This window comes from Dasypus novemcinctus, chromosome 8 (assembly GCF_030445035.2).
Source record: "Dasypus novemcinctus isolate mDasNov1 chromosome 8, mDasNov1.1.hap2, whole genome shotgun sequence".
NCBI lineage: Eukaryota > Metazoa > Chordata > Mammalia > Cingulata > Dasypodidae > Dasypus > Dasypus novemcinctus.
Window position 1 is genome coordinate 109,158,758 of NC_080680.1, and position 27,973 is coordinate 109,186,730.

Here is a 27,973-nt window from a genome sequence, read left to right on the forward strand (position 1 = left end):
GACTTTTCCCGGAACTTGGTTTTCCGGTGCTGACCCTCTCCAGGCCCGGCTCCCGCCCTCCTTGGAGCTCTGCCCTGGGGGAGCCCCACCCCCTCCGCGGATCCATAAAGCCCGGCGCGGGGCGCGCCCTAGAGCCCGCGCAGCCGCTTCTCTCCGTCGAGGTGGCCGCGGACTCTGGTAAGTTGACATGCCCCCTATTCCGCGCCCCCTTTTCCTCCTGCCCTTCGGGGCTTCCCTGTTCCCGAGCGTTTGGGTGTTGCTTTCTGTCATTGCTTGGAATAGTCTTTGCGGCTCCGTCCTGCACCGGGAGGAAACTTGGAAGCTGGATGTCCGGTGCCTCAGGCCCTGCGAGGCGCTTGGAGAGGCCGGGGACTGAGAGAGAGAGAGAGACAGACAGACAGAGAGAGAGAGACAGAGAGACAGAGAGACCCACCTTTACGGACTAGCCCTTGCCAGGGGAGCTTGCGGGGTCGGGGCGAGTTCAGAATTCTCAGCGGATGTCTTCTGGGGGAAGAGGGACCTGAGGGAACAGCGGGCTGCAGCTCCGCCGGCTCCTCCCGCAGCGCAGAACCGTCCCGCCCAGGCTGCAGGCGCCGCGCTCCCGGCGCGGTCCCGGGGCCGAGGGAAATCGCCCGCCGCCGCGGGGTGCTCTGCGGCTGAGTCACTAGAGGGCAAAGCGCTGCTCGCCCTCGGGGCGAGGGGGTGAGAGCAGAACGGCGCGGCCCGGGTTCTGCTTCTGGTGGTAAGTGCAGGAAAGTTTAAACCCAAACAGATCCTTGATTTTCTCCTTGGAGCCTTAGGACAGTGGCGCCACTAGGTGGTTTTCAGGTGTTCTGAGAACGCGTTACTTTATCCATCTGAAAGTTCTTTGTATTTGAAGGTTTTTTCCTTAGGATTTGCTTCACGGGAGGCGAGAAACCATATTTTCATGCCCTGTAGCCCTCTCCTCCGTGTCCCCAAAGAAACCCTAGGGGTGGCTGGAGAGAATTTTTGCTACCATTTTCAATTTTCCTTGTCTTGGAAATTTCTTTAAGCTTTACTTTCCTCCTCTGTACACTGGCCATGATATCAATGCCTATCTTATAGGGCAGTTATGAGAATAAAATTAGGTGATGCATATGAAGTACTTAGCATAGCACCAGAAGCAAAATAAATATTAATACGAAATAACGGTGGTTGATGTTAAATGATAATGATGAGGCATATTATGGGTGGACCCTGCTGTTGGGCTTCGCTGCAATGACTGGCTGACTACTTGTTCACTGCATTCTAGAAGCTTCACGATGGTTCATGCTAAGAGCTGGACGCTGAAGAAGCACTTTGAAGGCAGCCCTACTAGTAGTAACTTTGAATTGAAGACAACTGAGCTCCCACCCTTAAAGAATGGAGGTAAGTTATACTCGCAATTTCAGAGTTGGAAGAGACTGTATTAGTTGGACTTTGCAATGTAACGAAAGACCCGAAACTTAGTGACTTCAAACAACAATCGTTTATTAGCTCCTCTGTAGATCTCATTTGGGCTGAATGACTGATCTAGGGTCACTCACAAGTCTGCTGAGAAGAATGCCTCACTTCTCTAGGTGATCTTTTAGCAGGTTGGTTTGAGCTTGTTTTCACAGTGGTCTCATGAATCTATTGAAGCAGGGGTTATCAAGCTCCAGTGGTGCAAGCACTTTTCAAGCCTCTATTGGTGTCATGTTTGCTAATATCCCACTGGTCAACTAAGTCACCTAGACAAGTCCAGGTTCAAAGGGTGACATGATAGACTTCTTAAAGAGACGAGTGGCAAAGAGGCCAGCGCACAGGAATGGGGAGGGGGGGTCGGGGCCTGTGGCCTTTTTGCAGTCCACCATAGAGATCTTTTCTAAGTTGTCTGTATGAAGCTTGCATGTCCCTCTGCTTTCCTTGATAACTGAAATCCATGCTTGGGTGCAGTACTCTGCGTGACTGTAACCAGTAATCAGAGAGAATATTCTCTCTGTCCTGGTGAGCCTGATGATGATGGTGGGCTTAGCCCTACCCAGCAGCCCTGTGCAAAGAACTCAGACTATATCAATGAGCAGACAAAGAGGGAAAATCCTTATCCTTCACTGAGGAGCCTCCCATCCACTTGGGGCAAGGGAAGAGACCCTAAAGAATACTTTTAAAAATAATTAATTTTTTTTTTAATTTTTAAAGAAGCTTTAGATTACAAAAATGTTTCATAAAAAATATAAGGAATTCCCCATATGCCCCACTCTTTTTCCCTTCCACACTTTTCCACATTAACACCATCTTTCACCTAGTGTGGTACATTTGCTACAGCTGATGCACCCATAGTAGCGCTGCTACTGACCATGCACTACAGTTTACATTATAGTTTATACTTTGTCCTGCACAATTTTATAACTTATGTCAAAATACACCATGGCCTGTATCCATCACTGCAATGTCCTGCAGGACAAATCCAGTGTCCCAAAAATGTCCCCATATTATACCTATTCTTCCCTCTCCCATCCCTCAGAACCTCTGGTGGCCACTGCCTTTATATCAGTGATAAAAGTTCTTCCATTGCTAGAATAATACTACTCTGTAAGAGAATAATAATAAGTCTACTTTAGTCCATTGTTCGTTCCCCGATCATGAGGATTCTGAGATGGTGATGCCCACTCTGCTTCTTTTTTTTTTTTTTTTTTTTTTTTTTGAGTTAGACCAGTAATTTATTGAGGTAGGGAGAAAAGAGAAATGGGAGAAAATAACAGCTCATGGGCCCTAGGTAGAGAGGAAGGGACTGAAGATTGATAAAGCAGGCTGATTCACAGACTACAATTCCCCATTATAGATTATAAATGCCCAGGTTTTACTTGTGTAGTGACCATGGTAGGGGAAAAACAGCGAGAGCAGGGTGCAGAAGGCAGGAACAGGCACATGGACCAGCACTGGGATAGCACCAGGATAGGGAGAAGGCAAGAGGGCCACTCTGCTTCTAATTGAGGGGGCTTAGATTCCATGGGGCAGATGGATGGAACTATCTTACTTGCAGTTGCAGACACTCTCTGTTCCTTGTGATGGGTGTTGTCCATTATCATCTCCTTGTTAGTTGTGCTGGCTGAGCCCAATGAACTGGAGAGTAGGTGTTGTAACTCTGCTGAAATTCAGGACTCAACTGGCATGGACAGACCAAAGATTTAAGTCTCTGGGACATATATTTATCAAATATAGTACTAATTATGAATTCAACCTAAAAAATTCTAAGGGAGAGAAATGGCAACACACCCCATGACATGTTTGGAGATTAGCTTTGTAGAGCAGACTATAAGGGGTGTCTAAATGTAGGTAAGTTTTGAGAAAAGAGGATGTAATCAAGTAACATGGCAAAGGTATCACCCTATCTGTATAGTGATGGCTAGAAATCAGATTCCAAATTGCAGAGAATATGTGCCTGAGAGCCACAACAGCAAAATGCATATTCTGTTAATGCTAACTGGGGTTGGTAATGAAATCTTATGTGAGCATTATAGCATAATGTTGTAGATGTGGCCTTGGGGAAGTTACTTAACTTAAGCTTAAATTTTTCATTGATAAAATGGAAATAATAATTGAATATCTCAGGAAGTAGATGGGGCTCAAGCAGCTGAGCTCCTGCCTACCACACTGGAGGTCCTGGGTTTGATTCCCAGTGCCTCCTAAAAAAAAAAAAGAAGATGAGCAGACAGCAAGACAGACATGGGGAAGGGGAGAAATAAATAAATATTAAAAAAATAATAATAATTGAATATCTCATAGGGTTGTTGAGAACATCAAATGAAATAACCCAGATAAAGCATAGAATGAATGCTGGATAAATCATCATCATTATCATTATCATCATTCTGGTGAGCTGGGCTGGACCACATATGAGAGCCCTTCTTGTCTGTTCAAGGAAAGCATAGCTGAGAGACCAGCCCTGAAGCAGAAAGATTATGTTTATTTAGAAGTCCCCAAACAACGAGGGCATCAAGCCTTGAGTTTCTGATGCTGTGGAATGTTTTATTTTGTAGAGGTCCTGCTGGAAGCTTTGTTCCTCACCGTGGATCCTTACATGAGGTACTATTTTGTCTCCTAAAAGTTCTTCTGTTGTGTTGGATCTTATTTTGAAGTAGTTCAAGTTTTAAATCATCCAAACAATTCAAAACTTTTCCTCCTGCTTTTCCCAGTATGTTAGTGATGGGATTCATAAATGCTTAGCTTTTGCAGGCATGGGTCTGAGATATTCAGAGAGGGATTGCCCCAGTCCCTTTATTTTATGTCTATCTCTGTTTCCTGTACACAATTTACCTTTTATTATTCACCAGAATTGCTCCCAGAAAATTTAAAAGAAAAAAGAAACCAAGCTCCTATTTGTCCATTTCACTAGTGGCAAATAATTTGGGTGAAGGGAGATGCTAGGCTAAAAATCAGATTATCTTGCCTTCCATCTAAAAGGTATTTTAATTTAGGTAGTCTGCACTTAATTCATACATGTGCCCTCAAATAGCAAACAGCTCAGGAAGAGGAGGAAATAAAAGCCTTCATGGGCCAGCTAAATCCTCAATAGTTGTTTGGCTAAGTAAATAATAGAGCTAATATTCTTTTAAATAATTTTTTCATAGCTAATTAATAAAGATTCAAATGTAAAGTGAAAAATACAGTTTAAAAATGTTAACAACCATCCCTTTTCTGTGGCTAGTATCTTAGATAATAAGTACCAGTGGTACCTGGGCTATATTTTAAAAGTCATTGGTAGAAACTCATCCACAATTGGACTGATGGTAAGATCATCAAGTTTATTTCACAGGAAAAAAAACCCCACTATCAGTGTGCTTCTATGGGGTCACAGAGCAGAGCTGCCCCTAGCAAGTTCCTCCCTCATCTCAGCCCATTGTGATGCCCGTGTGTATCTGGGTTTCATGTCCACACCCGCTTTCCCAGCAGTTTTCTATTTGGATTTAAACTCAAAGCAGTTTTCCCCACGTGCTCTTATGTATTAAGAATGGATTTTTTTTCTTTTTTTCAGAGTGGCATCCAAAAAACTGAAAGAGGGTGAAACCATGATGGGGGAGCAAGTGGCCAGGTAGTAATTTCCATTTGTCCCAGCGCTTAGAAAACAGGTCTCATCTTTACTCTCCTGCTGGGCGCTGATTATGTCCATTCCTACAATTACTTCAGCTTGCGGGGTTCACTCACTGTTTGATCTTGGAAGCAAACTAGGAAATCCTGCCCTTTTCTTCACTAATTAGGAGGGAGAGAAAGATGTGAATTTGTCATCATTTCAGCCTCACTTTGCTACCCTTATTTTTAATTATTTTTTTTTAAACTGGTGTGCATTCAGTTCATGATTATTGTAAAAATTCAAATAAAACAAAACTTTATTTCTTGGAAACAAAGTATCTCCATCATCTGAAACTTTATAAATGACTGTTGTTAATCTTTATTATTTCAGTGTTGTTGAGTGCACATACTAATATTTATATTTTTTAAAAGGGATTATATACCCTTCAGCACATTGCTTTTCTTAATATGTCATGGGTATCTTGTTGATAATATGTAAATATATGACCTACTTTTTAATGACTGCAAATAGCTTCTTTATATTGCATTATTTTACTAATCTACTATTGAAAATAATTGTTTCTAATTTTTTCCTTCCACAAATAATTCTGCAAGGAACATGTGTGTATCTGTATGTATATGTCATTCCTATGCCCACTGCCACCAGACTTGGCAATCAGAGGTGACTATGTTGAACTTCAGTTTAATTTGCATTTAGATTAAATTCCATTCCTTTGATTATTAGTGATGTTGAGATTCTTTTTGTAAGTTCATTTTTAATTTGTAATTACTTTCTTTTGCGAATTATCTGTTTATGTCTTTTGCCCTCTATCATTAGGCTTTTCATCTTTTATATTGCTTTGTAAAAGATTCTTATATGTTCAGGATATTAGTATTGCAAATATTTGGATATTTATCTTTATCTTTTTCCTGTGTCCAATCCTAGTTTTAAAAGTTATCATTTCCTTTTAAGACCTTATCAGAGGTGACTTTAATGTCCATATTTCTGACAGTCTCATCAAAGCAAGTGCTTCACAATTCTTCCAACTTTTATTCATTACCCAATTTCAAAGCCATTTCCAAATTTTTAGATATTTGTCATAGCAGGATCCCACTCTCCAGAACTGAAAACTGTCCTAGTTTACTGGCTACTACACCAAAATGCCACACAATGTCTTGGCATAACAACAGGAATTTATTGGCTCACAGTTTCAGAGGCTAGAAGGCTTGCTTCCTCCCAGGGTTGGTAGTGCTTTGACTGGCCAGCAATCCTTGGGTTCATTGGCCTTCCTGTCACATGGTATTATCTTCTCCTTTCTCTTCTGGGTTCCCTTGAATTCCAGCTTCTTGTCTACAATAATCATGACTTTCTCTTCTTAAAGCCTTCAGTAAGATAATCAAGGCCTAAATTCATTCATTTAGGGCACACTGTATTAGTCTGCCAAAGGGGTGCCAATGCAAAGTACCAGAAATCTATTATAAAGGGTATTTATTTTGGGGTAAAACCTTATAGTCCCAAGGCCATGGAAAATCCAACTCAAGCTACCATAAGAAGTACTTTCTCACCAAAGTCAGCTGCCATATGTTGAAGAAAAATGGCAGATAATCTCTGCCAGGTTTCAGCCTTCCCCTCTGGGCTACCTAAAAAAAAAAAATTTTTTTTGGTTTATTTTTAAAAGATACTTATATTACATAAAATGTTACATAAAAAAATATAAGGGATTGCCATATGCCCTGCCCCCACACCTCCCACTTTTCACTGCATTAACAGCTTCTTTCATCAGTGTGGTACATTCATTGTGATTGATGGACACATTTTGGAGCAATACCGCTAAGCATGGGTTGTAGTTTACACTCTCTCCCACTCAATCCTGTAGGTTATAGTAGGATATATAATGGCCTGTATCTGTTGTTGCAATGTCACTCAGGACAATTTCATGTCCCGAAAATGCCCCTATATTACACCTTTTTTGGCCTCTCCCTGACTTCATCACCTCCAGTGGCCACTGTCTCCACATCAATGATATAATTTCTGCCATTGCTAGAATCACAATAAGTCTATAGTAGAATACCAGTAAGTCCACTCTAGTCCATATTTTATTCCCCAATCCTGAGGATTCTTAGATGGTGATGCCCACTCCACTCCACCTCTAATTGAGAGGGGACTTCGATCCCACACAGCTAATGAATGGGACTCTCTTGCTTGCAGTTATAGACTCTCTCAGTTCCTTGGTGTGGTGGTTGTCCATCCTCACTTCCTTGTTAGTTTTACCGGGTAAGGTCAATGAAGTGGAGAGTAGGTATTGCAACTCCATGGAGGCTCAGGGCCCAGCTGGCACATGGACAGCTCCTCTGGGCTTTTTTATATCAGTCTTGGCTCTCTTCCCAAGGTCAGCTGTAAGCTATCAGGCAAATGGTCCATCTCTCTCCGGGCTTAAGCTGTTTGAGTCTTCTCCTTTCTGTCACATGGTAGGATCAAAATGACAATGTTCTTCCCTCTGTGTGTCTTCTCTTGTCTCTTGGGTGAGTGTCTGTTTATATCAGACCCCAGCAAAGGGGTAGGGCCCAACCTGAGTTACACCTTACTAACATAGCCCAATCAGAAGCCCTAAATTGATTTTATCAAGTAAACTTAACCAGAGGCCCCTCACTCAATTTAATACAGTCAAAGAGTATCATACCCAGAGGAATAGATTAGTTTACAAACATAATATTTCTCTTTTGGGGATTCATAAATAATCTCAAACTGTCACACACACCTTAACTAAAAATAACATCTTTAAAAAGTCCTATTACAGTGCGTTCACACCCACAGGAATGAATTAAGATTAAGAACATGTTTGTTTGTTTATTTTCCTGGGGTACATAATTCAACCTACCACACTCTCTGAGCACAAGGTATGCCTCTCCATTTATTCATTTTCTCTTATATCCCAATAACAATTTCTTTATATAGGTACTATACATTTCTTGCTAGTAATCAATGAAATGAATATGTATTTGTGTTTGCTGAGTTGGCAAAAATTTTGTGAAAAATTAGTCCGTTTTGGAGATGATGAGATAATACACTCATACATTGATATGGAAGCAGAAATTGATATAACCTTCTAGAAAGTAATTTGGTAATATGCAGTAAGTTACAAGTTTTTTACTAGTCTTTTATCTAATAATTCCATTTATAGAGCTAGTGCCTAAAAATAATAAATTCATATTTATGAATATTAATTGACTTGTAATTCAAATTAGGAAAAATACCAGAAATAATGTAATTATAATAATAGGGGAGTAATAAATTCATTAGAGTTTTTCAAGAATTCCTACAACATGGAAAAAAGTCTAAGCTATTTAGAATAGTATTATAATGCTAAAAGAGAAAAACTAGGGTACAAAACTGTACAAAATTATTTCAATTATCTAAATACATATAAATGTTTTTTAAAAATATAGTCCTGAAATTACCATAAAATACACCAAAATGTGAATAGTAGTTATCTTTGTAATGTGGGTTTAGGAATGACATTTTTATTTTCTATGTTTTAAATTCCCTGAAAAGAACATATGATCTAGGGAAAGATAGTGAAGAATGGTAAGAGTGGGAGAAGATAAAAGAAAGGGAATCAGTAAATGAGAGAGAAATGGAGCAGTTTAGAGGGGGAAGTGAAAAGTGGGGAGAAGTCAGGATCCTGGAAATCAGTGGGCGAAGAGTTTTGCATGGTCAACAGTGTTGAATAGTGTAGTGTTTTAGTTTGCTAGGCCGCTCCAGCAAATACCATGAAATGGGTTGGTTAACACAGTGGGAATTTATTAGCTTACAGTTTTGAGGCTGCAAAAATGTCCAGATCAAGGCTCATCAAGGTAATACTTTCTTTCTGAATTCCAGCCCTGACAATCCTTGGCTCCTCTGCCACATGACAAAGCACAAGGTGGCATCTGCTGGTTTTCCTCCTTGTCTGGGTTTCGTTGCTTTCAGCTTCTTGCTTCCATGGCCTCTCTCTCTCTCTCCCCCTCTCCCTCTCCCTCTCCCTCTCTCTCTCCCTCCCTCCCTCTCTCTGTCCCCCTCTCCCTCTCCCTCTCCCCCTCTCCCTCTCTCTGTGGGTTTACACCTACAGGAATGGATGAACTTTAAGAACATGCTTTTCTGGGGGTATATTCAACTTCAAACCACCACAAGTAGAAAGGTAAGATCAAATAATGATTGAAGAATGCTCCCTGGATTTTGCAATTAGGAGATTATTAAAACCTTAGTGGAGGGAAGCAGCTGTAGCTCAAGCAATTGAGCTCCTGTTTACTATACAGAGGACCTGGGTTCAATCCCCGGAACCTCCTGGTATAAAAAGAAAAAAGGTGTCCCAGACCTGTGCGGGGCACTGAAGTGATGCACTGAAAAGATGATGATGCAACTTGATAGGAAAAAAAAACAATGGAGTTAGTGGGAATCAAAGGCAGATTGCAGTGGGTAATCAAGTAAATGAGAAAAGTAAAGAAGTTCGGCTGTAAAAGAAAGCAGAGAGAGGAAGGAAGTAGGAAGAGGGTGCTGTTATAAGATGGTAGAATTGAGCACATTTAAATGCTTAAGGAAAGGGATAATAGAGAGAAAAACATGAAAGATTCAGGAAAGAAGAGGACTAAGGGATGGAAAGTGGCCCCTAAAGAACAGAAGTGTCTGGTGCCCAGGGCACCTTGAGTCAGAAGACAGTCTCCTGTTACTCAGAGAGAAGAGAAGTGGATGAGACGGGGATGCTGGACCAGTTGAGAGAGTTCCCCTCTCATGGCCCCTGTTTCTTCCAAGGAGGAGGAAAGGCCTATGGCTAAGAATTAAGATGGAGAGAGGTGTGGGAGAGTATTCATCAATCCTGGAATAATGACCTCAGTGCCCTTTTGTGAACACAACACACAGCATCCTGACTCCTTTGAAAGGAAAGAGGTTTCACACGTCTTAATGTGTTTTATTTTTCAGAGTTGTGGAAAGTAAAAACTCAGACTTTCCAAAAGGAACTGTTGTACTAGCTTTTTCAGGCTGGACAACACACTCCATTTCTGATGGAAAAGGACTGGAAAAGCTGCTTACAGATTGGCCAGACACAATACCAGTGTCTCTAGCTCTGGGGACAATTGGCATGACTGGGTGAGTTTCATGGATTCATTTCATTTGTTTGAGTACTTGACATTTTGATTTTTAAAAATGGTTTGTCCAGAACTGGGTCAACATGAAGAGATTTGAGACATTAGAGTCTCAGGAGCTGATTAGAGCAGATGGTAGGACTAAGAAAGGAAAAAGGATGGACTAGGGGTGGCCTTGGAACTGAAGGAAAAATGGAAAATCAGGTCAGAGAGCTCCAGGAGCAAAGAGAAAACAATGACAATGAGATGCAACATGGGGCATGATACCTCTTGAGCAAATGGTAACACAAAGGAACCAGCTCCTCCTGTCCCCGGAATTTTCTTAGCTTTACTCATGCCTGCCTCCACTTAAGATGAAGAAGGGAAAAAGGGTTCAGTCTATCTTGACCTTTCTTAACTGTCTCTTGTTCCTCACCTTTTCCCATTATATATCTGAGTTATTCAGTCACTCAGCTGGTACAGATTTCAAATACTCAAGCATCTCTTTTTTTTTTTTTAAAGATTTGTTTATTTCTCTCCCCTTCCCCCACCCCCCACCCCGTTGTCTGTTTTCTGTGTCCACTTGCTGTGTCCTCTTTGTCCGCTTCTGTTGTTGTCAGCGGCACGGGAATCTGTGTTTCTTTTTGTTGCATCATATTATGTCAGCTCTCCGTGTGTGTGGCACCATTCCTGGGTGGGCTTCACTTTCTTTTGTGCTGGGCAGCTCTCCTTATGGGGCTCACTCCTTGCATGTGAGGCTCCCCTACTTGGGGGACACCCCTGCGTGGCACAGCACTCCTTGCACGCATCAGCACTGCGCATGGGCCAGCTCCACATGGGTCAAGGAGGCCCAGGGTTTGAACCTCAGACCTCTCATGTGGTAGACGGATGCCCTCACCACTGGGCCAAGTCTGCTGCCCTCAAGCATGTCTTGATCTTGTCCCTCAGGAAGACTCCTGGTCAGTTTATCCTGTGCCCATTTTCTAGTCCCCAGCTGGACATCTAGTTTCCTTTAGTGCCTTGGAGAACCAAGGTCCTTGCCTTTTGGGGTCTCCAAAACTTTCCTAGCCCAGAATTCATTTAGTTCCTTTCTGTTTCTGAGTTGTGTGATCTTTCTCTTCCTTCCTTCTTCCCATCTTCCCTCCCTCTTCTTTTTTACACTTGAAAGGACTTCTAAAGAATGAAGTGGAAATATATATCCCCAAAAAGATCAGCCAATAATGAAAAACACTCCCATTCACCCCAAGTTCATATTCCACTTAGTCTTTTCAGACTTGCCACTGCCAAGAGATATCATGAAATTAGAGGATGCTGGATACCTTCTTACCTTCAGTTAGTGGACACTAAACAGCACTACAGCACTTCTCCATCTTCCCTGCCTGCCCTATACCTTACATTAGTGAGAGCTTTCCCTCCATCTTTTTAAAAATACTGTGTTAAGGGAAGCGGATGTGGCTCAACTGATAGAGCATCTGCCTACCACATGGCAGGTCCAGGGTTCGAACCCAGGGCCTCCTGGCCTGTGTGGTGAGCTGGCCCACGTGCAGTGCTGCCACGTGCAAGGAGTGCCATGCCACGCAGGGGTGTCTGCCGCATAGGGGAGCACCACACACAAGGAGTGCACCCCGCAAGGAGAGCCGCCCCGTGCAAAAAAGTACAGCCTGCCCAGGAATGGTGCCGCACATATGGAGAGCTGACACAGCAAGATAATGCAACGAAAAGAGACAGATTCCTGGTGCCACCGAGAATGCAAGTGGACACAGAAGAACACACAGCAAATGACACAAGAGAGCAGACAATGGGGGTGGGGGGGGAGGGGAGAGAAATAAATACAATAACAAAAACAAAAAAACATTAAAAAACAAAAACAAAAACACTGTGTTATGGAAATATTAGATAATGGGTCCTCAGAAAAAGTGCTTCCTTTATCTCTCACTGCCTTCCCTTCAGTGCCCAATTCTTATGGGCTCCAAATACAGCCAGAGGTTGAGCAAGCTGAAGCTATGCCAATGTGCAGTTTCCATCTTATACAGAAATAACTACATAGATTTGTCTGAAATATTCAAAGTGGCTTAACAATCACCATAATGGGCATGGATTTCACTGGCTCAGGCTTGGGGGGCTGCAAAAATGTAACTTTAAACTTCTTTATTGCTGAACTTCATTTCTATTTCAAGCCCTTATTTTGGCTGGTACAATAAAAGAAAACTGCAAATTCAGTGATTTCTCACATCATTTAGGTTTAAAGCACAGGATTCCCCCTTCCCCCTAGAGTTGATGGAAAGCTCCAAGGTCTAACACAACAGTAGAGGGGACAACAACTTCTTGGTTTTGATTTATCTTGGTCTTATGACCGTCTCCTGTCAACGTAAAATTTGTCCCCTTCATCTCTCAACCACATCCCATTCAAGCTTGTAATCCGCTAAGATACAGTGCTGCCTTCATCCAGTCCCCATCCATCCTCTCCATACTGCATTCTTGCAGGCCCAGTAGTTCTCTCCTTGCCAGCTAACTCCAACATCTCACTTGGGGTAATATAAGGAACTTTCAAGTTCTACCATACCAAACAACAGGCTCTCTCTGACCCTCTCATGCCTAGGTACATTGTGCCATTGTATCTAGTTGGTGGCATGGCACCATGATGACATAGGGAGTTTCCCCATAAGGCTTACAATCTCCCTAAGACCTACCCGGGAAAGGTAACCCCCTTTTTTTTGGATTTTCAGAGTTTCAGGAGGATCTATCTTTTTCCACCCTGGGAGCTTAGCCTGGGAATGGACAGGATGTAGCCCCCTTCCAGCCAACTGTCCATTCCCTTCTGGTTCATATCATTTTATTGCTATCTAGGGGTAGAGAGGGAGGAGGTGGGCCAATAGTGGCTGGTCATATTCATTTCTCTATGTTCAGTCTTTTACCTGGGTGCATGGCACTGGGCTGCTGATAATTCAATAAATGAAATATAGGGGAATGAAACTAGTCTATCCACATATCCTTAACTTTTTTTCTTTCAGCCTAACAGCATACTTTGGCCTACTTGAAATCTGTGGTGTGAAGGGTGGAGAAACAGTGATGGTTAATGCAGCAGCAGGAGCGGTGGGCTCTATTGTGGGGCAGATAGCTAAGCTCAAGGTAAGTGTCTTCTTCCAGTAAGACACATTTATTCAAGGACTATTGTGTGCCCTGAGAGTGCAACAGTGAACTTCCCTGGCCTCAGAGTTTACAGTCTAGTCTTGATTGTGTTTAGAAGTTGGAGATTGGGAATGATTGAGAAATGGGGGGAAAGGGGGAAATGCTATAGCAAAGATGATCTGCCCATTGTTATTTGGTATCATTGCAAGTATCAAGTCAGGAATGGTCTCTGTCTAGTGTAATGAGTTTGTAGGCAGTGGGTTTTCAAAGATTTTATTGAAGATTCTCTTGCTACAGTTTAATCTTTTTTTTTTTTTTTTTTTTTTTTTTAATGAATGCCCCCAACAATAGCAGGAGGGACTTGGGATCATCCAGTCACAAGAGCTGTAGCACACTTAACCCCATGGCAAAATCTTTTTCACTAGAAATAAATGTGTAGTCAGCCCAGAGCAGTGGGACCATGACTTGGGAACTAACTCCTAGGAAATGTTGGCTATGAGGTTAGGTGTCTATGCTCAGAGATCCGATATGATGGTGGGAATACAGGGCAGAGGCAGCTCAGACATTATCAGGATTTGTTGTCATAAAGTGGGAATGTTCTATCTCAGTTGATCTGGCGTGGCTGATCCTTTGCTGGGATGCAGGATTCAGGAGACTGTAGATGAGTACATGGTTACTACCAGTAGCCAAGAATTCTGGCTTGTTACCAGTGTTAATGAGGACTTGGAATACAGATAAGAGATGAGACTACCATAGAGATTGTAGGAAAAGTTTATTTAAATAAGAAAATAATTAGGAATAGATATTGAATTTTATCAAATGTCATTTCATCATTTCAGTATTTGTCAAGTTAGCTTACAATTAATGAATTCCATTAGTTTTCCAATGTTGAACCATTCTAGCATTCCTGGAATAAACTTGCTAAACTTTCAGATATGGCAAATTTTTTATACCTTTGGATTTGATAACATTTTAAATAGAATTTTTGCATCTATATTCATAGATGTTTGGTTTAAAGTTTTCTTTTTTGTTCTGAACTTAGAGTGTTTAGCTTTGGTTATGCTAGACTTGCAAAATGAACTAGAAATATTTCTAATATTCTAATTTCAAATGTTTTATTAAACAATAAGGAGTCAATCTTATAAAAATTTGATAGAACTTGTCCTTAAATCTATTCCTTTATATTCAAACTTTCTGTTCATTTTATATGTATTTCTTGTAAATAGTAAATAGCTACATTTTACCTTCTACCCTCTCTGAAAGTCTCAGTGTTTTAAAAAGTAAATTTAAATCATTCATATTAATTGTAATATTTGGAATGTTTGGTCCTGTTTATACCATTTATTTTGTTTCTGTTTATTGATTATTGTTAATCTGTGCCTTCCTTTACCTGAGATGCTTTCACAAATACCACACAATGTGTTAGTTTAACAATAGCAAGTTTTTGGCACGTGGTTTCAAAGCTGGAAATCCAAAATCAATATATCAGCAAGACTTTGTCACAAAATTTTGCAGTACTCTGGTGCTAGCTGCCAGCACTTTTGGGGGTTCTTTAGGTTGAATCCCTGCTTCTTATAACATGGCAACATCCTTTCCTCTCTTTTGTGGCTTCCTCATTCCCTTTATAGGCCTCCATTAATATAGATTACCCATCCTCATTCAGCTGGGCCACACCTTAACTAAAAATAACAACTTCAAGAAGTCCTATTTACAACGGGTGTCACACCCACAGGAATGCGAATTAAAATTATGATCATGTCAAATTGGGGTACGTAATTCAATCTACCACACTCTGTATTATTTTTTTTTGTTCTTTTCCCTCTGATTTTGTAGAATCTAAATGTTGTTTATAGCGTGCTGGTGTATGCCTTTTAATTGAAAATATGTATTTGAACCTCATACTCCCTTATTTCACACCCATCCTAAACTGTAGTTCAGTAATCTAAGCTTAAAATTCTACATTATTATTAACATTTTTAGGTTATGACATCTGAAAATTCCTTTTAATTTTGCTGAGTATAAAATTCCAAATTCTAATCTTTTTACCTCAGGATTCTGTAAAATAGTTTCATTTTTCAATTTCTATTTAATTTTGCAAGAGATGTTCAAAGCCAATCTAATTCTCTTTACTTTGTAGGTAACTAGCTTTTTTCTTTTAGATGTATGTAAGAATTTCCTGTTATTCTTTGAATACTATATTTGTTTTTTTTTTTTTTTTTTTTTTGGTTTAATCCTGCCTGGAACTCAGTTAGCCATTATAATCTGAAGACTAAAGCTTTTTTTCAGGTGAAAAAAATTTTTGTCTACTATTTATTGAATTATTCCTTTTTTATCTACTCTGGTTCCTCCATTGGGAACTGTGTATGTGCATTCTCTTTTTCCTGCAACTATTTTCTTTGTAGTTTATCTTTGCTTTCATAATTTACACCCTTTTTTTCCTTTCTGAGTTCTGGGCTTTCTTTTTTTTTTAGATTTTTTAATTTTATTTTATTTCTTTCCCCTTCCCCGCCCTCCCCACCCCCGTTATCTGCTCTCTGTGTCCATTCGCTGTGTGCTCTTCTGTGTTCACTTGAATTCTTGTCTTGGCACACTGTCGCGTTTTGTTGCATCATCTTTCTGTGTCAGCTCTCTGTGTGTGCGGCGCCATTCCTGGGCAGGCGGCACTTTTTTCATGCTGGGCAGCTCCCCTTCCGGGGCGCATTCCTTGTGCGTGGGGTTCCCATATGCAGGGGACACCCCTGCGTGGCAGGGTACTAGTCGCGCTCATCAGCACTGCATGTGGGCCAGCTCATCACACGGGTCAGGAGGCCCTGGGTTTGAACCTTGGATCTCCCATGCAGTAGGTGGACACCCTATCCGTTGAGCCAACTTTGCTTCCCTGGGCTTTCTTGAATTCGTCTTCCAGCTGACTTAATCAGTTTTCTGCAACTCCAGTTTTGCTGTGTCTACTATGTTTTAGTTCAGTGATTAGGTCTTTCATAGCTAAGGATTATCTTATTCCGGGATTGCTCCATTTCCATGCTAATCTGCACTTGTTTAATTAATGCAGTTTTGACTCTCACTGAGAAACTTGAAACTGTATGAACACATACTTTAAAATATCTACTCTTCCCAATAGAATCTCTCAACTGGAGACTGTCATGTTAAGGAGTTAGTACTCAATCCTTGAAAAAGTGACATGATCCATAATACATTTTAGAAAAGTCACTTTGGCCTTCTAAGGAGAGTCAGCCATAGGCATACAATACCAGAGGCAAGAAGACCAGTTTGAAGGCCTTTATAGTAATTCCAAAGAAAATTTTGATGCTGTGACAATGAAGATAGGAAGTCAGAACTAGATTTTAAGGATATATGGTAAGAAAGAATAAATAAAACCTGGTGTTGATTGAATGTGGGTAGTAAGGGAAAGGAAAGCATCTCCTCGGACCCACATATTTCAGGTGTGGAGAAATGGATGACTTGTGGTATCATTCACTACAATAGAGATTAGAAGAGGAACAACAAGTAAGGAGCAAGGAAAAAATACATTCAGTTTTGGGCACATTGATTATGAGGTACCTACAACCATTCAAGTGAAGACACCTTTTAGGTTGTTTGCAGTATTGGATTGGCGCTCAGGAGGGAGGCATGGCCTGGAGTTCATAGAAGAGGGAATCATCTGCATGAAGGACGCAATGAGGTCATAAGAATAAAAGAGATCCTCTCTAAGAGAGTATATAGGGTTAGAACAGAAAAGGACCAAGAATGCAGCTCTTGCAAAATAGTTTTTTCTGGGATTATGAATGAATGGAAAAAGTATATAGAGTTTTGTACAGAGCTACATGTCTGAACATAGAGGTCCTTCCCCAATTCAGAATGTACCATGACTCTGATGCTGATCTTCAGGAATATATTCAGAATGCAAGAAAGCTTTCTGAAGAGCTAATTCCTACATACTGGTATGCCTTCTAGTTTCATCCTAAAAGTGCTTTTCAGTGTCCTCCAGTTCCTCTGTGATTAACCAACATGTAGTTCAGTGCTTTGGGCTACATCAAAGAATGAGGGGTAGTTACTGGGAGAGCTGTCAATAATAGCATTTCATAGATACGGGAGTCCTGGAGCTGAGCCAAAATAATGCTCTAAGGAACCTCTGCACCAAGAGATAGCATGCAAGTCATTTGCAGGGGGAGAGAAGCCCCAAAATAAAGAACCAAAGAAGTCAAACAGATAGGTTAGCAAATCAGCAGGTTGAATCAGACTGTAAACCAAATAAACATAGTAAGAATCTGTGGTGGTCAGAGGCAAGCTGAAGTTTTGGTTGGGTCGTAGGCTGGTTCACCTAAGTTGGGCCATTACAGTGGATTAACACCTAGGAGAGTGTTCTTGGGGAAGCCGACCATAATAGGCGAGGAAGGTAGGGTCGGTCCATTCCTGGGACTTACTTTCCATTTTCCTTCCTTTTAGGGCTGCAAAGTGGTTGGAGCTGCAGGGTCTGATGAAAAGGTTGCCTACATTAAAAAGCTTGGATTTGATGTTGCCTTTAATTATAAGACAGTGGAGTCTTTGGGAGAAACTCTGAAAAAAGCCTCTCCTAATGGTTATGATTGTTATTTTGATAACGTAAGTACAAACTGGACTTAATATTGATTTATTAATGAAGCGCTATACAAAGGAATATACATCTGGAGTTTCCACCTAAAAAAAACATGAAGAATATATATATGTCTTTTTTAAAACAGCTTAATTGAGATATAATTCACATACTATAAAATTTACTCATTTAAAATAATGCAACTCAATGGTTTTTAGTGTAATCATAGAATTGTACAAACATCACCACATATTTTGGGGTGCCAAAAAGAAATGCTGTGCCCTTTAGTAGTCACTCCCCATTTCCTCTCTTCCAAGCCCTTGGCAAACACTAATTGGCTTTCTGTCTTTATAGATCTGCCTATTCTGGACTATTTCATATAAATGAATTCATACAATATGTGGTTTTGTGACCACACTCTTTTATTACATGTTTTCAAGGTTCATCCATGTTTTCACATGCATCATTTGTATTTGATCATACTTCATTCCTTTGTATGATCAAATAGTATTCCACAGAATGGATATAACACATTTTGTTTATCATTTCTTAGTTGATGGATATTTGAGTTTTTCCCACTTTTTGGCTATCATGAATAATGCTGCTATGAACACTTGTGCACAAGTTTTTGTGTAGCCATGTGTTTTCACTTCTCTTGGAAATACACCTAAGAGTGGATTTGCTGGATTAGTATTAAAGAAACTATATGTTTAACCATTTGAGGAGCTGCCAGACTTTTTCCAAGGTGTCTGTATCATTTTATATGCCCAATAGCATTGAATGAGGATTTCAGTTTCTCCATACCCTCACCAACATCCGTTTCTTTCTGTCTTTGAGGCAAAAAAAGTTTTTAATTTTGATGAAGTACAATTAATCTATTTTTCTGTGTGTTGCTTGTGCTTTTGGTGTCATGTTTAAGAAGCCTTTGCCTTACACAAGAACATGAAGATTTACTTCTATGTTTTATTCCAAGTTTTAAAGTTTTAGCTCTTACATTGAGATATTTGATCCATTTTGAGTTAATTCTTGTGTATAGTATAAGGAAGGGTTTCAACTACTTTTTTTTTTTTTTTTTTTTTTTGCATATGGATATCCATTTGTTCAGCACCATTTGCTGAAAAGACTCTTTTCCCCCTGAATTGTCTTGGTGTCCTTGTCAAAAATCAACTGATGCACACCCACTGGGATGGCTATTGTTACACAAATAAACAAATAGAAAATAACAAGTGTTGGTGAGGATTTGGAGAAACTGGAATCCTTGTACAATGTTGGTAGGAATGTAAAATGGTATAGCCACTGCAGAAAACAGCTTGGCAGTTCTTCAAAAGGTTAAACACAGAATTACCATATAACTCAACAAGTCTACTTCAAACTATAGACCCAAAAGAACTGAAAACAGAGACTTAGATAATATGAACCAATGGTTATAGCAGCATTATTTACAATAGTCAAAAGATATTAAAAGAAACAACCCAAGAGTCTACCAAAAGAAGAATGGATAAATAAAATATAGTATATAAATATAAAGGAATATTATTCAGCCATATTAAGGAATCAAGTTGTGATACATACTATAGCATGGGTGAACCTTGAAAATATTGTGCTGAATGAAATAAGCCAGATACAAAGGGACAAATATGGTATGATTCTGCTTATATGAAATATCTAGAATAGCCAAATTCAGATACAGAAAGTAGATTCGAGGTTACCAGGGGCTGGAGGGAGAGCGTAACAGGGAGATAATGTTAGTGGGTATAGAGTTTCTGTGTAGGGTGATGAAAAATTGTGGAAATACATAATGATAATGGTTGTACAACATTGAATAAAGTAAATTGTACACTTAAAAATGGTTAAAATGGCAAATTTTATGTTATGGACATCTTACCAAATAAAATTTTAGAAAATCAGTCCCCCTATATAATCAGAACCCCACACTATTGTTATGGTAATACACATAAAACAGTCTACACAATGCCTAGAAATAGTAGGTACTCAATAAATTGTGGCTACCTTACTTACTAAAAAATATAAAGTTAATTGATCATAAATGTAAGGCTTTATCTCTATAGATTCCCAAATCTGTTCCATAAATCTGTATTTCTATCCTGACACTGTCTTGATTAATTTAGTTTTGTTGTAAGTTTTGAAATTGTGATGCCTTTTGAGTATTTTTTGTACTTTTAGATTATACTTTGAATGCTTTTGAGTATTTTTTGTACTGTCAGATTATACAGCAATGAAATTATTGGACTGATCAGAATATAATAAAGTAAAATTTGTAAGTTAAATAAGATATGTTTTTAGAGTAAAATGGAAATCCCCAGTTTCTAATGCCTTTTTTAACTGCAGTTTTCTCCACTATCATGCTAATTCAGTTTTGTTGCTATTAAAACAGGTATTTTGAAATAACGATCCTCCTGAATCTTCTAATGCTTAGATTTTGTGTTTTTTTCTTGTTTTTCTTGCTTATTTTACTTCATGCCCATTTAGGTAGGTGGAGAGTTTTCAAACACTGTTATCTCCCAGATGAACAAATTTGGAAGAATTGCTGTATGTGGGGCCATCTCTCAGTATAACAGTACTCGCCCACCTCCCCCAGGTAACAACCTCATACACAGGATCACAGATGTAGGAAGAATGAACAAGGAGATTCACAGATATGAGATAAACCAGTAACAATCAAAATATTAGAAATATTTCTGGATATTCTTTATGTAATATGATGAAATAGAATTAACATCAAAATAACTAGATATATAATTTTGTGCTAAGTCCGTTTATTTTAGGGTCTGGTATAAGGAAATAACAGGGTCCAAAAAAATGGAAGGAAAATGTATTGGTTTTTTTTTTTTTTAAGATTTGTTTATTTATTTAATCCCCCCCTCCCCCGGTTGTCTGTTCTCTGTGTCTATTTGCTGCATCTTGTTTCTTTGTCTGCCTCTGTTGTCCTCAGCGGCAGGGGAAATGTGGGTGGCGCCATTCCTGGGCAGGCTGCACTTTCTTTCGTGCTGGGCGGCTCTCCTTACGGGTGCACTCCTTGCGCGTGGGGCTCCCCTACGCAGGGGACACCTCTGCGTGGCAGGGCACTCCTTGCGCGCATCAGCACTGCGCATGGACCAGCTCCTCACGGGTCAAGGAGGCCCGGGGTTTAAACCGCGGACCTCCCATGTGGTAGACGGACGCCCTAACCACTGGGCCAAGTCTGCTTCCCAGGAAAATGTATTGTGATGTAAACAGTTTTCATTTCTTAACTATTGTTTCCTTGAAAGTTGCAAAAAGACAGCATGGTTTGATTTAGAAACAGAACACCTTTGTTTGGTTGGTAGAATATTAGTTTCTTCAGGGTATTTTGGTGTTACTGGTGTGTGAGAATGGGTAGAGGGTGACTTGATGTGGGGGAAGCAAAGGGCATGCTGCCATGTCCTTCAAATAATCTTGGGCAGGACTTTTTAGAGAATCAGGGCATCCTGGCCTCACTGAGCCAATGATTTCCAAAAGAGAAAGGAACATGCATTTCCCCTCTGTTCCTTGATTGTCCTTTTTGTTTTGTTTTGTTTTGTTTCAGTGGATACTTGGCTCTTCTCTGCTCATCCCATGCCCTCTATACCCCACTTCTCCACTCTCTTATGCTAAGACTGCCCTCTTCTCCCACTCCACAAGCACAAAGTCTCAAAGGCAATATTGATTAGAGAGCCCATTCATTAATCCCAGTCCTCTGAAAGATGTTGTACAGGCCTCTCATTTTTTGGATGGCGAGATTAATGGCCAGATAAGACCAGAGACATTTTAACTCCTATGAGGGACAGACCCAGTGCAAACATAGATCTGAACTCATACAAAGTCCTTGTCTGCTACAATTCTGTGCTGTTGGTGAGATTTCAGATTTGCCTGTGGTTCAAAAAAATATGAACAAAAAGGAATTTTCCGGATATAGTCAGGATCTAAACAACCATAAATAAATCAGTTACTCATTCTATAATGGACTTTGACTCATGGGAAAGAAACCTTCCGGCCCTGCTAGTTAATGATACCACAGCTATACTAGACAGGTGCAAAGAGGGCTAAGATGGAAGGGGCTGAGGAAGAGCAACTGGCAGGTCCCTTTTGGGCTGAAAGAAACCAAAGGCACCACCGTCTCTAGGAGGGAAACTCCAGTTTCACTTGGCAGTCCTATTGTTAGGACTTATTTTTCCTATATTTTCTAACTGATGCTAAGCTAGACTCAGGGGGTAAATTATCTGCCTGCCAACTGAGCAAAGCTCCAAAATGCATTTTCTTAACTACAGTCCAATTACGTATAGTCGATTATTTTGGATATAGAAAGTTAATGTAGTCTTTTTAGCAATTAGTCTATGGAGGTTCCACTGCTGAGGTAGGTCTGTGACAGGTCAGCTGACCTTGTCCATTCCATTTAAAAACAAACAAATCAGTTTTATTAATGCATATTAATAAAGCATACAATTTATCCAAAATGTACAATTAGTGGTATTTGGTGTAATCACATAGTTGTGCATTCATCACTTTAATCTTTATTAAAACATTTTCATTATTTCAATAATAATAATGAACAAAAAACAAGAAAATTCCTCACCTCTCAATCTCTCCATGTTCCCTGCTGTCCATAGCTGCTATTTCTGGCTATTCTTCATCCATTACATTTTAACCAGATGGGACTCTGTCCTGGCTCTGATCTGCAGAAATTCTAACATATTTCTCTGTTAGGATAGCTCAGAGGCAGATAAATGTTTTCCCCAATTTTAATGCCACCTTTGCTTTTTTGTCTTCAATAAAGAAATCAACAAGCCCAGAATCATTATTTTATTCTCTCCCAAGATGATGAAATGTGGATGCCAATCCTTAACCCATGAAGAAAGATGGTTTGTGTGGGTGTTCTGAAGAAGCACCCTTTCTGCAAGACCAGTCTAGCATTTGGCTATCTCACTCTCTTGTGTCACTCTCATGCCTCATTCATTTTTTCTGGGCATACATCCATTTCTTTAGGTTCAGGACAGAGCTCCATTTTCTGACTGCTAATGTTACTTTTTCAAAGTAGTGAGAGGGAACTTTAGGCTTGGATGATGCCAGTTACGAATGATTCTGGGGATAGAACCTCCCACTTACCTTGGCATTTCTGGCTCCAGTATCCCCCAGGTATCTTTGCCTAACTCCCTGGAACTTGTAAGACTATGCTCAAGTGTCATTCCCTGAGTTTCTGGCCACTTGGGCTCCTTGGGAAAATAAACCAGGCCACAAATACAACCTTCTCTCACACAGAAGGGTAGCATCTTCTTTATAGGCTACAGAGTGATAGATAGTATCCTTGTGCTTTTGCTACACTGGAGGTTCCCAAAATGTGGTTGTAGGATCAGCAGTAGCAGCATCTCCTAGGAATTCTTAAAAGTAGAATTTTAGGGCTCTACTCCAGATCACTGAATCAGAAATTGAGAGAGGGGCCCAGCAATCTATTTTCACAAGCCTCCAACTGATTCTAATACATGCTAAAGTTTGAGACCCATTGTTCAGGCTAATTCTTGATATCCTGAAATGGTGGAGGGCAAGGACATGTGTGGGAGTTGCTGAGCCTTCTGATCTATTCCTTTTTTTTTGGTGGTAATGGGGATTGAACCCAGGACCTCATACGTGGGAAGCAGAAGCTCAACCACTGAGCTACATCCACTCCCAATCTATTCCTTCTTACTGCTCGTAGGCATGGGTGGACTCCTCTGAGAACAGAAGAGAAGGAAACAGTTCATGCTATAGACTGACTGCATTAAGCCATAGGGAAGAACATACTCAATATTGGGAATATCAGAGTATTCGCTCTTCAGTTGTGCAGAAAGTTTTTCATATATTATTTTCTGTGCCCCTTTCTCTTCCATGGAACTGTTTGAGAAGTTTTACTTCTGGCAGGGGAGGGACAAACATTCCCTGGCTGCCTGGACTGTGCAGAAGCATATATTAATTTCCTACAGCTGCTATAAAAAATTACCACAACTTAGGTAGCTTAAAATTACAAATTTATTATCTTATAGTCCTGGAGATCAAAAGTCTAGTGGGTCAGAAGGGCTGCGTTCCTTCTGGAGGTTCTAGAAGAGAATCTCTCTCCTTGCCTTCTCTCGTTTCTAGAGGCTGCCTGCATTCCTTGACCTGTGGCCTCTTCCATCTTCAAAGTCAGCATCTTCAAATATCCCCCCTCTCTTCTTCTTCCCCTCTCTTCCCCTTTCCCCTTCTCTTCCTGGTTCTCCCTCTCTCTTCCTCTTTCCATTTCTCTAGCTCTCAGACCTCTGCTTCCATCATCACATCTCCTCTGACTCTGACCCTCCTTCCCTTCTAAGGACCCTCAAGATTACATTGGGTCCACTTGAAAAATCAGGACAATCTCCCCATCTCAAAGTCCTTAACTTAACCATCTACAAGGTTCCTTTTGCCCTATAAGGTGACACATGCACAGGTTCTTAGGACATGGACATCTTTGTGGGGTCATTCTTCTTTCCACAGAGTGCATGTTGACTCCCCAGCAGCTGCACGGATCAGAAAGGGGTGGAGGAAATGGAAGGGGGAAGCACCGGGAGGACACGGATGGTGACTTGCAGTGCCTGTGTTTTCACCATATCCACCTCCCTGGACCCTGTTGCCCAAATGTGCCTTCTTTTTCACAGGCCCATGCCCAGTGACTGTCATCTTTCAGGAACTCCGAATGGAAGGGTTTGTTGTCAACCGCTGGCAAGGAGATGTCCGCCAGAAGGCTCTGAAAGACTTGCTGAAGTGGGTCATGGAGGTAAGAGGTTCCAGGGCCAACCCCTCCAATTGTGTACCAGATCCCCGTTCTCTTTTGCCACCCAGGGCTACCATTCCACAGTCTCTGGCCATCTACCACCATCATCAGTGTCCCCCTGCCTATTGGATCACTGCCTTTAGAATATAAACATTCTTATTTCTCTCAGCTTAAAAAGGAAAAACAGCAACAAGAACAACAAAAAACTCCCTTGAGACTTCATTTCTCTTCCATGGGCGGGTCTATTTCTCTGCTCCCCCCTTTTCTTTGTTTTTTCTTTGTTTATCTTTAAAAATTGTTAAATATTTCTCTGCTCCCCTTTTTAATAATAAAATTCCTGGGAAATCTGTCTATACTCACTGTCTGTATTTACTCCTTCCAGTCTTTCTTGAGCCCACTTAGCAGGCTTGTTTGTCCTGCTGCCATTCCACTGCAATGCGTTTGTCCAAGTCTTCATGTCCCTTAGATGTGAAATCCAATGGCCAAGTCTCAGCCTCACTTGGCTGTAGGCAGTATGTGTCAGGAGTGGTCAGTCCCTCTCTGTTACACGTTCTTCCCTTTCTCTCCAGGACACAGTGCTTCTACTGTGCTGATTGCTCCTTCTCAGACTCCTTTGCTGGCCTCTTTCCTTCTCTCCCTGTGGATGCTGAAGTAACCTTGGGTGTGGTCTTTGGGCCTCTTCTTCTCTGTCTACACTCCATCCCTTTACTTAGCTCACCTGCATCATGGCTTTCAATGCCATCAATAAGCTGAGGCTCCCTGGGCATGCACCTTTTGCCTGAACTCTATAGCTTGCTAAGAGCTGCATTTAGATGTGTAATGCACATTTCACACTCCATGTGCTGAAAGCTAAATACGTTTTGATCTTTTCTGCCAAACTGCACCATGTGCACACCTCGCCATCTCAGTTCATGGCCATTCTACCCTTTTCGTTGCTCAGACAAAAGACCCTGCAATTGTCTTCAGTCACTCTCTTTCTCTCATACCCCACATCTAATCTGTCAGGAAATTCTGGTGGTTCTACCTTTAAAACATGTACAGAATCTTCTCCCACCTCCACTGCCATGACCTTGGTCCAGGCCACCATCCTGTGTGGCCTCTATCTGGTCTCCCTGCTCCACATTTGTACCCCTTTAGACAAGTCCCAACGCAGCAGCCAGAGTGAGCTTCTAAAACATAGATCAGATTCTGTCATTCTTACGCTTAAAAATCTGCAAAGTAAAGCCAAAATGCCTCTAATAATATACAAGGCTCTCCATGCTCTGGCTGTATTATCTCTCACTTAATTTCTCAGTAATCACCCCCTTGCTCACTCTGCCCAGCCCTTCACCCTTCTGAATCAGGCAACTTTTTTTTTTTTTTAAGATTTTTTTATTTATCTCCCCTTCCACCCTCTCCGCCCCCTCCCCACATTGTCTCGCTGTCTTCTCTCTGTGTCTGTTCATTGTGTGCTTGTCTTCTCTTCAGGAGGCACCAGGAACCAAACCCAGGACCTCCCATGTGGGAAGAAGGCACCTAATCACTTGAGCCACCTCTGCTCTCTGCTTATTGTGTCTCTCATTGTGTCTCTTCATTGCATCATCTTGTTGCATCAGCTTGCCACGCCAGCCTGTCACATCAGCTCACTGCCATGCTCGTCTTCTTTCGGAGGCATCAGGAACTGAACCTGGAACCTCCTATGTGATAGGCAGGTGCCCAACTGCTTGAACCACATCTGCTTCCTGAGGCAACTTTTTTTTTTTAAGGTTTATTTATTTTTTATTTATTTCTCTCCCCTTCCCTCCACCCCCTCCCCCAGTTGTCTGCTCTCTGTGTCCATTTGCTGTGTGTTCTTCTGTGATGGCTTCTTTCCTTATCAGTGGCACCAGGAATCTGTATTTCTTTTTGTTGCGCCATCTTGTTGTGTCAGCTCTTCGTGTGTGTGGCGCCATTCTTGGGCAGGCTGCACTTTCTTTCGCGCTGGGCGGCTCTCCTTATGGAGTGCACTCCTTGCACATGGGGCTCCCCTACACAGGGGACACCCGTGTGGCAGGGCGCTCCTTGCGCGCATCAGCACTGCGCATGGGCCAGGTCCACATGGGTCAAGGAGGCCCGGGGTTTGAACCGCGGACCTCCCATGTGGTAGATGGACACCCTAACCACTGGGCCAAGTCCGTTTCCCCAGAAGGTTCTCATGTGCCCTGTACTCTTTGCCCTAATTCCCTCTATTATTAACATCTCACATTTGTATTCATCCTCTATTTTAACCTTTAAGCTGGATTTTAGGTTCCCACCCTTCGTGGGTTTTTTACTTTTTCAAGAACAGGAATGAGCTGGGGCTTCCTAGCCAAGAGTTCCCTACTCACTAGTTGAGTGACCTCAGGCAAACAATTTCTTCTATAAGTCGATAAAGATGTTTTAAAGATAAAACAGCACTGAAGTAAATTAAGAAAACATGGTATCAGATAACTCAAGTTTCTATATAAGACCCCTTAAATTTTTTTTAATATAAATTGGTCTCACTTAGTAGACTGTGCCATAGAGCAGAAAGACAAAATCTTTCCTCATTGACACAAACCCTTCCCTTCCATGCTCTTAAATGAATGTTAAACACATAATGAAAGAATCTTGGTTTGAAGGGGAGACAACTTATTAGACTGCCATGGTGTCTGTATTTCCTGGACAAGCCCTGCCTTTTCAGCTGTCAAACAGAGGTAACGATGCAACATCACTGGGCTCCTGAAGGGACTGAAACCCAGGAAGGGTGTTCCTTTCTCTTACTTCCACCTCTTCTGAAATCATTACTTTACTACACTTCTCTATACAACTTACTTAGAAATTACTTCATCATTGCCTTGTAACATTTCTCCTTTCGACACTGTGATCTGATGCCTATTGTTAAATCCGTCTTATTTGTACTTTGTAATCTGTTACCTACACTGTGTATGAGTATCTTGCCCCCAAATCGACTGTAAGTTCATGGAGGACAGGGCCTCTGTCTTCTATTTCCAGTCTCCCATGATGTGTACCTGATAAATGTGTGTTGCTAAAATGGGAAGAGTATATCATTTGGAATATGAAATCAACCTCATATTTCTTGTTGTTTTAATACAGGGTAAAATCCAGTACCGTGAATACATCATTGAAGGATTTGAAAACATGCCAGCTGCATTTATGGGAATGCTGAAAGGAGATAATGTGGGGAAAACAGTAGTGAAAGCGTAAGAAGAATGACACAGAGAATCTAGAGATCATTTCATTACTTCATTTGTGTTTTCTACCATTTAGTGAAAGTGTATACTGTCTTAATCATCTAAGAAATAGCAACTGTAATGAGCTTGATTTACCTAATAAAAGGCATTTACGTATAA

General features: G+C 41.0%; 1 protein-coding gene across 1 annotated transcript; it reads left to right on the forward strand.

Moving 5' to 3' along the window:
- Positions 1 to 27,973, forward strand: PTGR1 (prostaglandin reductase 1). Its single transcript, XM_004458504.5, has 10 exons — positions 1 to 177; positions 1,274 to 1,389; positions 4,020 to 4,065; positions 5,015 to 5,071; positions 10,007 to 10,174; positions 13,161 to 13,278; positions 17,722 to 17,877; positions 20,339 to 20,447; positions 24,508 to 24,626; positions 27,717 to 27,973. Exons 2-10 carry the CDS (start codon positions 1,284 to 1,286, stop codon positions 27,825 to 27,827), a joined length of 990 nt encoding a protein of 329 aa, XP_004458561.1. The 5' UTR covers positions 1 to 177; positions 1,274 to 1,283; the 3' UTR covers positions 27,828 to 27,973.